Source organism: Prunus mume, linkage group LG7, assembly GCF_029339155.1.
Source record: "Prunus mume cultivar Tortuosa linkage group LG7, ASM2933915v1, whole genome shotgun sequence".
In the NCBI taxonomy this organism is placed as follows: domain Eukaryota; kingdom Viridiplantae; phylum Streptophyta; class Magnoliopsida; order Rosales; family Rosaceae; genus Prunus; species Prunus mume.
Genome location: NC_142704.1, coordinates 2,729,158 through 2,743,002, shown reverse-complemented (window position 1 = coordinate 2,743,002; position 13,845 = coordinate 2,729,158). Strand labels below are relative to the sequence as shown.

The 13,845-nt window shown below is 37.8% G+C and overlaps 2 protein-coding genes and 1 non-coding gene across 3 annotated transcripts; all 3 read left to right on the top strand.

The window, feature by feature from the left end:
• Positions 1–481: 481 nt before the first annotated feature.
• LOC103337617 (CAAX amino terminal protease family protein) lies at positions 482–4,142 on the top strand. Its single transcript, XM_008240784.3, is given in 5 exon segments — positions 482–1,131; positions 1,134–1,228; positions 1,514–1,669; positions 2,644–2,715; positions 2,928–4,142. Coding segments are annotated over 5 exon segments (1,047 nt in total). The 5' UTR covers positions 482–1,076; the 3' UTR covers positions 3,597–4,142.
• A 1,017-nt stretch (positions 4,143–5,159) lies between these two features.
• Positions 5,160–5,243, top strand: TRNAL-CAA (transfer RNA leucine (anticodon CAA)). The gene has a single exon. It is a non-coding gene; the product is annotated as a tRNA-Leu (tRNA).
• Positions 5,244–7,340: 2,097 nt separating this feature from the next.
• Positions 7,341–13,739, top strand: DAA1 (P-loop containing nucleoside triphosphate hydrolases superfamily protein). Its single transcript, XM_016795631.2, has 16 exons — positions 7,341–8,309; positions 8,723–8,844; positions 8,949–9,037; positions 9,148–9,183; positions 9,447–9,540; positions 9,670–9,712; positions 9,827–9,927; positions 10,294–10,358; positions 10,519–11,015; positions 11,130–11,217; positions 11,313–11,456; positions 11,700–12,265; positions 12,411–12,549; positions 12,635–12,703; positions 12,791–12,970; positions 13,071–13,739. Exons 1-16 carry the CDS (start codon positions 8,092–8,094, stop codon positions 13,182–13,184), a joined length of 2,565 nt encoding a protein of 854 aa, XP_016651117.2. The 5' UTR covers positions 7,341–8,091; the 3' UTR covers positions 13,185–13,739.
• Positions 13,740–13,845: the final 106 nt, after the last annotated feature.

The window sequence follows — 13,845 nt, the reverse complement described above, 5'->3', positions numbered from 1 at the left end:
TAAATATTAAGTTGAATGACTTTTTTTGTCCTTTTACACAATAATAAAACTGACAGCTTAAAAATTTAAATATTGGGGTGAAAAAATAGGAGTGCGGGGTTTAAATAGAAAATCTCTTTTATTATCACTTTCCCCCTTACTGTTCTATTCTATATGATATGAACGTTGTTGGGATTCTTTTCTATGGGAATGTGTTGTTGATGGCAGTATAAAACTCAAAATCTTCATCAATTTTAATCCAAGTTTGATATCAGAGATAATGAAGTAATGAACTGAAAGGGTTTCCGCTCACCATTCATCATAAACTTATGCATAATACATAAATTTACATTCCAACTCTAGAATCCTTAATACTTCCGTGAAAAAGAAAAAGAGAAAAGCGAGAGTGAAACCCTTATTGAGAATGTAATAAGTCGCTATAATCCCTTCCCATATCATATATTCAAATCAAACGACCCTTGTTTTAGGGCAAGCAAAGGCAACCACAAAGTCCATAAAGTTGAGAAGAGGAAATTGGGTTCTTATTCCTAATCCTATATTTTAGTTCCTTGGTTTATCTTTGAGTAGTCCAGCACTCCAGCCAGTTAGTCCGGTCAGAGAAAGAAAAATTCCCTGGACAAAAGGCAATCCAATCCAATTATCATTATCATTTCATGAATGGGTAGGCAAAGTGTAATTTTCAACCATGGTTTTGAGTTATGACCAACGACCAACAAAAATATGATAAAAATCCCATTATCCCAATTGCCCAGAATCTCTGGGAATTGGAAAAACTCTTATCCATGTATCCAAACACCCCCTCAAACCCATAAATTACTCAGCCAGCAGCCACAGGCCCAAACCAAACCCAGGCAGGCATATGAGATGGAGATGCGAGGAGCCCTATAACTCCTGTACAATAACCAATCCCTAACTTTCTTTCTGAGAAGCCAATTCCCATTCTCTCCCTCCCTCCCTGAGAATCTGGGAATTGGGGGAAACCAACTGCCAAATAAAAGAGAAAACTTTCAAACCCAAAAACCCCTCTGAAGTCTGATGCAAACAGAATTTGGGAATTTGGAGAATTCGCTCACAACATGTTGAGCTCCACTTGCTCTCACTCTCTTATTCGCCGCCCTTTCCTTCAATCACCTGCCCCAAAACTAGGGTTTCGACCCGACCCGGAGCTTTATATCCAATTTCCCGGAGTTTTAGGATCTTCGAATCTCACTCCAGGCCTTCCAGCACGGTAAATAATGTTCCCTCTTGTTTGTTTATCTTCATTTATGTCGATAATTTACAGTCTGTTCACTGCTTGGTTGCTGAGAAATGTATAAAAGATTGAAAATTTTGGACCTTTTTATTGACTATTTAATTGAGCTGTACAAAAGGGTAAGACTTGGTTTTTCTTTTTGTTCCAATTTTCCATTGCTTTATCGGCAGCTAAACCAGAGGTGTTTTCTTTTGTGTTATGCCCTTAATTTGTACTCAGTAGTTTTCACTTCTGTGTTTTGGGTTACTTTTTTATTTGCAGAGATGGACAAGAATTTCATGCTTTAGAAAAGAGGATTCTTCATCAGAAACCCCGAAAGCTGATTATATTGGACACTTGGTGCCTGAGGAAGTAGTTAAGACCGAATTTGATGATTCTAAGGTGGTTAAAAAGGATTGGGGTTTCACTCTTCGAGAGGTCATATTTCCTTGTTTTATTACTTTATTCAATGAGTTTGAATGTCTGGTTGTTCTTGTTGTAGTATGTACAAGAAGTGGATGGTAAATAGTTTGTAGAACATAGAGATTTTTATCGAAGTTACTATTGAGATTATTAAGGGGTTGGATTGAAGTTTGAGTGACATGTTGATTAACTGCCTTGTTGATCCATGTACATTATATGTGTGGTAGTTGAAAGTAGAAGTGTTAAATTGATTATAAACCTTACCATTGAAATAGTTTGAGACCATGAAACATCACTTGATCTGACATCTGAATGATAAGTAGTATTTTTTATTCAAGGATTTTCTTAAGAGTAGGCTGAAGATTTATGGTGTTAAAGACTATGGCAATATTCACTGCATCGCCTAGATGAAGTTCTTTAACTTTCATAGTTGCAATTGACTTATAGTAAGGTGAATGATAAAGTTCATGCAGTATGAACATATGATTATTTGATGGAAATTTAGGCGGTAACCACCTTGACTAGCTGTTTTCAATACCACAACAAGTTATGTTGTTTTTCCGGTATGTGAATTTCGGTGAGTGAATCGTGCCATCTGCCTATGGTGGTATCCTAAGCTTTTAATAATCAGTAGTAAACACCTGATGTTTAGTTGATTGAATGGGATATATATCCATAACAAATACTAGGGTGTATGATTAGGACAAATCATGATCTTACATTTGCTTTACAGTTATGCTTCAATTGTCAGGATGTTGAAGGGAGATAAAATGGTCTAGTTTTACCTCCATCAGAAACTAGGATGTTGGTTCCATTTTCGTTTTTGCTCTGCTGTTTAAGTGAATTTAATGATATACACACACGATAATGGAATCTTATTAATACGGCAGGAAAATCCTGTAACCACTTTTATTACTTTGATCTAAAAAAACATACCACAGGCTGCATCGAGGTTCTCATTTTTTCTTTCCTGGGGTTTTAAATTTCAGGCTGCAGATGCAGTGTTTAGGGCGATTGGGAGTCGGTGGAGTGTGCCATGGACAGCAGAGACCATAATGCAGGTAAGTGTTTCAATAGTGTGTGATGAAACTTAAATATGACTAGGCGACAGTTGTGGATTGCAAGCTGTCACATCCATCATCTACTTTTAAAGGATTAGTTTACAAGAAAAGGGAAAATTATGAAGATAAGGTGTCTTAATAACCAGGACTTATAAAGAAAGAGACTTTTGCCCCTTGTTATTGGCAAAGTTGATGTGATATACATGATGCAGGTCATGCTACTATGGGTTGTAGCTTTCTGGTTCATAGGTTCTTGGATGGTTCCATTTGCAGCTCACCTGGCAGGTTTCAGCAGGGAATCATTAACATTTAGAGGACAAGCCTTATTTAGCCTGGTGACTGATGTAACTGAGGGTCTTGCTGGAATTGTGATCCTTTATCGCTGCTTATCTCGTTTCCGTCCGCTTCCCCCAGATTGGTTCAAATTTAGCTTGAAAGGATCCTGGCAGTTGGATGTTGCTCTTGGATGCCTTATGTTTCCACTGGTCAATCGGCTCTCACAGTTCAACCTCAACCTACTACCTCTTTTGCCTTCCACCCCTGTCACAATATCAAGTGTTGAGCAATCAATTTTGGCACGTGATCCAGTGGCAATGGCACTGTATGCGGTAGTAGTTTCGGTGTGTGCTCCTGTATGGGAGGAGATAGTGTTTAGGGGTTTCCTACTTCCTTCCTTGACCAAGTACATGCCTGTATGGTCTGCAATACTGGTGAGCTCGGTTGTATTTGCTTTAGCGCATTTTAATGTACAGAGGATGCTACCACTTATTTTTCTTGGGGTGGTGATGGGTGTTATATTTGCACGGTCAAGGAACCTATTACCATCAATGCTCTTGCATAGCCTTTGGAATGGCTTTGTATTTTTGGATTTAATGAAATAAGCACAAGATTTGTTCTTTGGGATTCATTCATCGGCCAATCGGATCATAAAGAAGCATCCAAATTAATGGTTTTCAATCCTTCAAGAGGTGAGAGGTCCGCTACAAGACTAGCAGCTTGCTCTCTGTCAGTGACAGTGATTAAACAAATTTCAGCAGATTGCAGTTCAAGTCCACTAAATTAATGTGAAGTCACAGAGGTTGATCATCAAGGTCGAATCCCTTATCATCAAGAGGATCAGCATGATACTTTGTTCATATGTAAGATGGATAACACAGGGGAAAAGAAAAATGGATAGAAATGATTATTTTGGCCAAGAAGATCTTCAAGTCAGAGGCATAGCAAAGCTCTTGTAGTTTTGTCTGATGACCACATTGTTGTCTTATTTTCTCCTCATTTTTCAATTCCCTTCTCACTGGCCTGTAGAATAGACTATTAATTTATAAAGCTAAGGCTGCTGGGTATGATAAGCAAGCGGTGTGCCCTTTGTTATGTAAATGTTGTATTTGACTTGGCAAATCAATGACTAAATACCAACTACACTAAAACCCTCTTATAGATTTGCAAACATCAAATTGAGCAAAATTAGTATTGGACTTGCCTCATCTTGACTAATTGTTTTTTGAATCAACTGTATCCAAACTATCTTCAATTGTCAATTTAGTTTTGTTTTTTAATACAAGCGATATTATACTTTAAACTAATTTAAATTACGGGAGGGGGATTTGAATTCGAGTGTAGAGTGGGGAGGGAGGGGATTTGAATTCGGTGTAAAGTGGGGAGCATAACGTTCTAGCCAATTTGGCTAAGCCCATATATGCAATTGTCAATTTAGTTTATTATTGTGCAAGTTAGTTCTTGTAAAGACAAGTTCAAGTTTTTTCAGTGCATCTCAATATGTATTTGATTTAACGGTTGAGAAACATATATCGTTTTATACACCTTATTATAAAATAAATTGCCGAAAAATAATTAAATATATACTTTCTTGTAAAATAACTAGAGATGAAACATAAGGGCCATTCCCACCCTCATTGTGTCGTGGCAAAGGGCAAAGGCAAGTAAGGGAAAATACTGTTCACAAGAATGGTGACTGCCTTAGCAAGTTTTTGATGCATTCCCACCCATTGCCATGACAACCACTATTTACATGAGATATGAGGATAGGAATTTGTATGGATTTTAGTGTGAGAAATGAAGAATATGACTACATATTTATACAAAGAAAAAAAATTCTGAATTTTTTGATTTTTTTTTAATAAATTTTTTTGTTATTTAAATTGGCCACTTACGTCAGCTTGTCCAGGCAAGTTTTGCCTTTAGACTTGCTCAGTTTCATAGGTCCACTTCTTGCTATGGCAGCTTTTCCTTTGTGAGGGTTGTTTTTGGAACCTAAGCCCCCTTTTACTAGAGTGGAAATGCTCTAATAGATGTGAGTTAGAAATGAGGGAGTATATAAAATTAGAAGTTAAAAAATAATGAATTTCAAAATTGTTTTTAAATTTTGGTTTCAGAGCTCTAGTGTTATGATTTATAAAGATAATTGAGGGTAAATGTTAACACAAGTCAGGATGGCCGAGTGGTCTAAGGCGCCAGACTCAAGTTCTGGTCCTCTAACGAGGGCGTGGGTTCAAATCCCACTTCTGACAATTTGCCTACAATTTTTATTTTTATTTTTATTTTTATCTTTCTTAGGACAAAAATGTTGCAAAAAGGCCATGCCAAAGTCTCTCTGTCCCATAATTCCAAGGGGAAAAGGCAAAGTTGTTGCCAATCAAAAGAATCCATTTCTCCCACTTGCATTCTTCTTTTCCGATTTTTGTGCATCCCATTCACACTGCACATAAATCAAACACATACTTGCAGCAATTGGGGACATTGAATTCAATGTCAATGTCCAGAGTCCAGACATTATGAGACATAACAAGTTGGTGCCCTCCATCAAGCTGATGACACCAAATATCAAACATGATATCTTTTCTGGCTCCACATCTTCTCCCACTTTCCAAACATAAAATTTTCAAGTCACCATGGTCTCAATTCATGCAGTCATGCAAACAAACAGCCAACTTTGAATCCAAAAGATACAGATGGAAGAACAAGTCACCTATGGGCTTGTACTGGGAGACCATAACATAGGATTGTTTTGTCCAGCGGACTGATTAATCCCATCCATCCCATCCCAATTGCTAGCTACATGCACTGCATGACAATATTCTGCTGCCTTCCTCGTGTCTCCATGTCACGTGCAAATACAGCTGTAGTGGATTATCCACACTGAAGCAATCTTTGTCTGCCATTTTTTGCTGTGGCTCAGATACAGTGGTGCGGGTGCACCTTTATACTATAATTACGTACCACACGATGTGACCCCACATTGCATAATAGTGATGGTGGTATCTATATTCTTGCTGGTTCTGATTCCAATGGAATCTGCTTTCAATCTTCTTGCGAAACACAAAAGGCTATCCCTAGCAAACTTTCAATCTATTGGAGATAAAAAACAAAAGGCAAAACAGAAGGCCTTCGCTCTTTGAGGCTTATAAAAACTTGTATATCACAAGGATAGCACTGTACTATATATTCAACTAATTTGTTATCTCATCCGTGATAATTATTCCACCTGACAGTATTTGTCTAATAGAGGTGTCAAGATTGTTACGTTAATCATGAATGTTAGTTTGTATTAGCTGTTGTAATAGTCACGTGTATCTTTCATTTAGTTAGGAAGAGCTAGCTTAATTAATAAGCAAAGCCCAAGAATATAAAAGGCTCTGAATACTGTAATATTCATTCATTAGAAAGAACTCTCAGATAATTTTCTCATTTTGCTCTTTGATTTCTTGATTCTTCTTATTCTTACTCATTCGTTAGTAGACAACACATAATTGATTGGAGATAACAAAATAATGCAATCCCCATTACATGCACGTTCTTCTCGTAAGACTTACTAAAAACAGAGGGCCTTATTCTTAAGGCTGTACATACACAGCCCCAATACAGGATGATCAACTTGCCATTGTACCATTACGAGGGAAATATTCCCTTCCATAGTTTAGATTGCAAATCTAGACCATCTAAGGGTATTAATTTTTGTCTATATGCATAGTTCACATTACAAATAAAGAGGCGTGTATTCACAAATTAAGTTGTATTTGGACGCTCATCTAGATCTTTTCGGATGAGTGCAAACAACGTTACCAATCTAACCATATACAAACCACGGTGGAGCTCGAAGAAAATCTTTATGCAAATCATGATGTAGTCTTTCTGGATAAAGTGATTGATTAGCATGAGAAAGGTTTGTAGTGGTTGCGGAGAGGTCTCTTTCTTGAGCATTGTTACATGTAGGTGTTAATTGTCTCCATCAATTAAAATTAATGTAATAACGTGTTGATTATACCACGATTACATCCCATGCAAGGAAATGTCTGATACACCCTCCAACATGTGCACTCCACGAGCGACCCATGCATATATATATCAGAACGAGGCAGTCACCGACATCCAACAGATACCCTAACGCTGCATTGAATCACGGCTACATGACTAGGGTGGTCTAGCAAGTTGATCACAGCCGTCCAACGTCACCTCCCATCTGAATCCCATACCAAGGTGGGGCCCAAGCATACCTTTGACCGGTAAAGATAAAAGAGCTCAACAGATGCAGTTACCATAGAGGTCGTCCAAAGTAAAGTAGGCAAAGTTTTTGAAGCTTATCCTCTTCCGCCCGTTTGGGCTCATCAGGCTGAATGATGACTATTTAAATTTAGATATGTTTTGCATCGACCCCATTTCCTTTCTAAATTTTTCTGGTTTGGTCCTCTCTAAATTTTTAAAGTGAGCGTCAAAGAGACTTCAAATCCCTAGGACCATAATAATAATAAAAAACTGTCCAAACCGAAACCCAAACCCTCCAAAAAGTGACACGTACAGTGACCCCGTGTCTTTAAAAACTTGAATAAACACCGAGAGACAGGGCTGCAAAAGCGGGAACCAAACCTCTTCACCACCACTCACTGTTCTCTACCCGCCGCCATAAATCCACCTTTTATCTTTTTCCCGGCGATCCACTTCTTTCGCACCGACCCTTTTCTCTCGTCTTCACATACATACAAGCCTTTCACAGACGGCACAAGAGAAATGAAAGAAAAAACAGAGAAAGAGATCAGAGTTTGAGAAAAATCCTCTGTCCGACCCAGAAACCATTTTTCGAGTTTTTTTGAAAAAGAAATCTAATTTGAGGCTTTTGAACATATGTTTGAACCGAATTTTGAAGCTTTTTTGTGGGTTCGATCAGTTTCTGGGACTGTGAAGGTTAGATAATAGCGGTTAATATTCCAAAATTACAGATAGGTTGAGTTTTGTGGTGAATTTGGTTTTCTTTAGCAACGAAACTCTAATGGATTCGTTTGTGTACGTTGTTTGATAGCATAGAATGTCTAGAAATAAAAACTAAAAAAAATAATAAGAAGAAAAACAGTGAGAAACAGAGAGATGGAGCAGAAAGGCATTTTGCTATCGGCTTTGGGTCTGGGGATGGGAGTGGGAGTTGGGCTTGGGTTGGCTTCGGGTCAGACGATGAGCAAATGGGCCGGAAACGACACCCTCTCCAATGCTCTTACGCCGGATACGGTCGAGCAGGAGTTGCTACGACAGATCGTTGATGGCAGAGACAGCAAGGTCACCTTCGACCAATTCCCCTACTACCTCAGGTCACCACCGTCCCAATAGTCCCCAAATTCCTGTTTAACATAAAGTGGATATTCATATTTTAAAGAAGTTAATTACTTTTTGTCATCTTTGAAGCCTTGAGAATGATAGTCTGGTTCTGGCTGTTGGGTTCTCACCAAATTTGACTGATAAAAGTTTGCGTCTTTAGCATTATAGCATATAAGATACTTAGATTTTTATTGGTGCATCCATCAAATTTGTTTATCAAGTTTTGTTCACTAAATGATGTGACATGTGACAGTATTTGATTTATTGAAATTTGGATTCACCTTGAACGTTATTGTTTAGATAAGATTGTCGCAGACATACTAATACATAAATTGATGAGCAAACTTGGTAATTCTTTTATATAAAATACTGTTTAACATAGTTAAGTTGATGAATGGTTTTGCAGTGAACAGACTCGAGTATTGATAACCAGTGCTGCCTATGTCCATCTCAAGTGCGCTGAGGTTTCGAAGTACACACGCAATCTTTCTCCCGCAAGTCGGGCTATTTTGCTCTCAGGGCCTGCTGGTATGTAATCTGCAACTTGCATTCAGTGTTTGTATTTACATGTTCTATCATTCTAATCACTCTTTTTGTTTTGGTGTTTTCTTCCCTCACTTTTTATTTTGAAGAACTTTACCAACAACAACTTGCCAAGGCTTTAGCCCATTACTTCCAGGCGAAGTTGTTGCTCTTAGATGTGACAAATTTTTCTCTAAAGGTGAGTCTCGGCAGTTTTATAGAATGTATACGTATGTTTGTGTGTGTGTGTATGTGTGTGTGTGTCCGTTTTATCTTCTACTAAGGTTTATAATGGCTGGGGTTGTACAGATTCAGAGCAAATATGGCAGTTCCAACAAAGCATCTGTAAGCTTTCTTTAAACCATTTCCAGTATGTTCAGTTGTCATGCCGTCAGTAGAATATAGTCCATAGCCTTCTGAGAACATTGATAAGATGCTGCATGTTTTGTTTTTCTCATCCCTCTTCAGATCTTTTTGTGTAAAAAAGTTGAACTTAGTTTTAAATATGTTTGTATCATAAATTGTCATGCTTCCGAATTCTCATTATGAGTTGCCTGTTTAACTTCCTGCTGTTTATTTACTTATAAATTGTAATCATGTATGTGTAGTCTTTTAAAAGGTCCACTTCTGAGGTGACACTAGAGCGGTTGTCTGGTCTATTTGGATCATTTTCAATCTTTCCTCAAAGGGAGGAACCCACAGGTATTGTTGAAAATATTTATTTGATAATTTGTAGGTGAATTTCTGAACATTTATACAATTTTCCTTGTAAATAATATTCTATGATTATCCACGGTCCGACGTAGCTCTGACCAGAAAATCTGCTTGCAGGCACATTACGAAGGCAAAGCAGCGGTGTGGATATTCGATCAAGGTATTGGAGGATAATTGAAAAATATGCTTGATTGATTAAAAGGGATATATGTTAGTTCCCGACTTGTTTATTGAATCATATTATTTAACTAATACCTTTTACCTGTACTTGTAGTATGGTAGAAGGTTCTAGTAATCCTTCAAAGCTTCGTAGAAATGCTTCTGCTTCAGCAAATATTAGTAACCTTGCTTCTCAGTCCACTCCCGCAAATTCAGGTTTATTTCTGTTTATTGCAAGAGAGAGCTAGCTGTTTATTGGTTACCCTTACAGTTCATGTATTAAAATCTATTTACAATGTATATTTAAAAGCCTATGATTTGATCAAGTGGTAGTGATGAAATTATATTGGAGTCTCGATAGACAAAAAAAGGAACTTCTATTTGATTTAGTGTTTTAAATGAATTATTTAGAGATTGAAATTCAATTTTGATATACATTGAATTAACTCAAAAACATACATAAGATTGATTTTCTATGCTGAGAACATGTGGTTTCAAGTTCTTCTTCAATGGTATGTTGTTACTTTTTCCCCCTCCTCTTTCTGTTCTCTCTGTTTCTAATGAACCCTTTCCATTTTCTAGCTCCACTTAGGCGCACAAGCAGCTGGTCTTTTGATGAGAAGCTTCTTATACAGTCCCTGTACAGAGTAATTACTGATGCTTTTTTGTGCTATATTGTATTTTTAGCGGTCAACAACATGCTACCATGCATTTTCCCATGATTATGTACACAGTTTTTCCTCTGCTTTCCATGTATTTTTCGACCAGGATATTGGTCTCTGAAATAAACTTTGTATATACTTTCAGGTTTTGGTTTTTGTCTCAAATACCTGCCCCATTGTGCTGTATCTTAGGGACGTTGACAAGCTCTTATCTAGATCACAGAGGATATACAACTTGTTCCAGAAAATGTTGAAGAAATTATCTGGAGCTGTGCTGATCCTTGGTTCACGAATTGTGGATCCGGGTGAAGACAACAGAGAGGTTGATGAGAGGCTTACTGCTCTTTTCCCTTACAACATTGAAATCAGGCCTCCTGAAAATGAATCCCATCTTGTCAGCTGGAAGACTCAACTAGAGGAAGATATGAAAATGATTCAGGTTCAGGATAACAAAAACCACATCATGGAAGTACTTTCATCTAATGATCTTGATTGCGATGATCTGGGTTCGATATGCATTGCAGACACAATTGATCTTAGTAACTATATAGAGGAGATTGTGGTATCAGCAGTTTCTTATCATTTAATGAATAACAAAGATCCTGAATACAGAAATGGAAAACTAGTCATTTCATCCAAGAGGTAAAGGATTTTTTTTTAAAAAAAAATTTAAAATTTTTTGTTTTTGTTTTGGGGGTTTAATGATTGTGTCACTATCCCGTTCTGTGTACTCACACCGTTTTCGCTGTAAAACAGTTTGTCCCATGGATTAAATATATTCCAAGAGGGCAAATATAGTGGCAAAGATACATTGAAGCTGGAAGCAAAGGCTGAAACACTTAAGGTTTGTTGTACTAGTGTTTGTATTATTCTATAACTCAAGGAAAATAGATGGAGTACTAGTTTAATCATTCTCCGGTTCATCTCCATTAATCACAGGAAGCAGGAATTGAAGGGGCTGTTGGTGTGAATTTAGAGACAAAGACTGAAAGTGCTGCTCCTGAAAACAAAAGTGGCACAGAGACGTCAACTTCAGCGGCAAAAACAGATGCTGACAATCCAATTCCAATATCAAGAGCTTCTGTAAGTCACCATTATTTTAATTTTTCTAGTATTTTGCATCGTAGCCATTTAACAAACACGTACACACACATACTAGAAGAAAACATGAAAAGTATATATTATGGCCTCATTAACATTTTTACTTGTAGATTGTATGTCATATATAGAAGGCATACTTTTGCAGTATTCTATTATGTTATTCTCTCTTCCCCCAACTTTTCTCTTGGTATTGATATTGAGATATCACTGTGTACTACTTAACAGGCAGAACTCGATAATGAATTTGAGAAGCGCATAAGACCAGAGGTCATACCAGCAAATGAGATTGGTGTAACATTTGCTGATATAGGTGCCTTGGATGAGATTAAAGAATCCCTTCAGGAATTGGTAATGCTCCCTCTGCGGAGACCAGACCTTTTCAATGGAGGCCTGTTAAAGCCTTGTAGAGGTATATTGCTATTTGGGCCCCCTGGAAGTGGGAAGACTATGCTGGCGAAGGCCATTGCCAGGGAGGCTGGAGCGAGCTTCATTAATGTATCTATGTCCACCATTACCTCTAAATGGTTTGGTGAAGACGAAAAAAACGTTCGAGCTTTGTTCACCCTGGCAGCCAAAGTCTCTCCAACCATCATCTTTGTAGATGAGGTTGATAGCATGCTCGGGCAGCGGACAAGATTTGGAGAACATGAAGCCATGCGAAAGATAAAGAATGAATTTATGACTCATTGGGATGGGCTCTTGTCTAATCAAGGAGACCGAATCCTTGTTCTTGCTGCTACTAACAGGCCATTTGACCTTGATGAAGCAATTATCAGGCGTTTTGAACGGAGGTACGAATGCATCTGCAATAACTTTTAATGCTGCCAGATCAAACAAGTCTGTAGTGAATGTTAGTGGGATACAGTAATCAATGAAAGTGTAACATCAAAATTACTCACATAATTTTGCTTATGATAACGCTCTGTGTTTAAACAGAATTTTGGTGGGGCTACCAACTGTGGAGAACAGAGAAATGATTTTGAGAACTCTGTTGTCGAAAGAGAAGGTGGAAGCACGACTAGACTTCAAGGAGCTTGCAACTATGACTGAAGGATTTAGTGGAAGTGATCTTAAGGTCAGCATATTTGATTATGTATTTGGTTGTTTAGATGTTTGATGTGTACTTACGTCTGATCGAGTGTGACATTTCTTTTGCACAGAACTTGTGTACAACAGCTGCTTATCGACCAGTTAGGGAATTGATACAAGCAGAGAGAGAGAAGGATCTAGTAAGGAAGTTAAAACCAAGGCTAAATCTGTTGCTGTAGTATCTTCGATTCAATGATCAATGATCATCTTCCTTTCTTTTATTTTAGGAGAAAAAGCAGAGAGCTGCAGGAGGACAAAATCCACAAGGTGCTCCTAGTATAAATCAAGCCGAGTCTTTGGAAGGGCAGAGTCCAGAAGCTGTCCCAGCAACAAAAGAACATAAAGAGGAAAGAGTGATCACCCTCAGGCCTTTAAATATGGAAGACTTTAAGCAGGCAAAAAGTCAGGTATGCTCTCCCTCTCTCTCTCTATTGAAATTCAGATTGGTTTAGTACCCTTTGTTGATTCAAACATAAGCTCTAATTGTGGTTATTTATTGGAATGCAGGTTGCAGCTAGCTTTGCATCTGAGGGAGCCATGATGAATGAATTGAAGCAGTGGAATGACCAATACGGGGAAGGGGGGTCGAGAAAGAGAGAGCAGTTAACTTATTTCCTATGAGACTGTTGGTAAACACTACACATTTTCTTCAGACAGCTTTGAGTATCAACACACCCTTCTCGTTCCTTCAGTTCTTCCTGTCCAAGATAAGTCAGCGGCCAATCTTGAAGATTTGAACAAACAAAACTGGACTGAAGCATTTCCACGGAGGCAGTTTTAGTAAGTGAAAGGGAACGATCTTTCTAGTAATCTGCTAGGGTTTATAAAGGACATGCTTAGAACAATCCGGTATAAACTTGGTTTTGTGTTGATGCCACATTCTGTGAATAAGGTGTGAAAATGTTCCCTTATCTGGATTGCTGTGAACTACTGTTTAAGAACGAACTTTAGTAGCAGCTGTATTTTCATGTGTAATATTAATAGGCGAAATGCGAGTGTTTAGATATCTAACCATGTACAGCTTTCACTTCTTTTTTTCTTTTTCTTTTTTTTTAATTCTTGCAGAGAAATTGTTGTGATTTGCTTTAGACAAACAAGAATTCGAAATTTCTGAAGTTTCGAAGTCTCTATTTTCGAACTCTTGAAGGAAGCTTTTCATTATTTTGTGCCAGACTTGCTTCCTTCCCCTTCTCATATGAGTAATTTTTCTCTACATTTAGCAATGCAATAATCGACAAGAGCAATGCCAAAGAGATCATATTTTTAGGTCATCTAAACTGAT

Coding starts and splice junctions, on each gene's coding strand:
- DAA1 (XM_016795631.2), top strand. CDS start 8,092: ATGGAGCAGAAAGGCATTTTGCTATCGGCTTTGGGTCTGGGGATGGGA. Junction 9,541..9,669: donor TCAAAGGGAGGAACCCACAG/GTATTGTTGAAA, acceptor ATCTGCTTGCAG/GCACATTACGAAGGCAAAGC. Junction 9,928..10,293: donor GTCCACTCCCGCAAATTCAG/GTTTATTTCTGT, acceptor TCCATTTTCTAG/CTCCACTTAGGCGCACAAGC.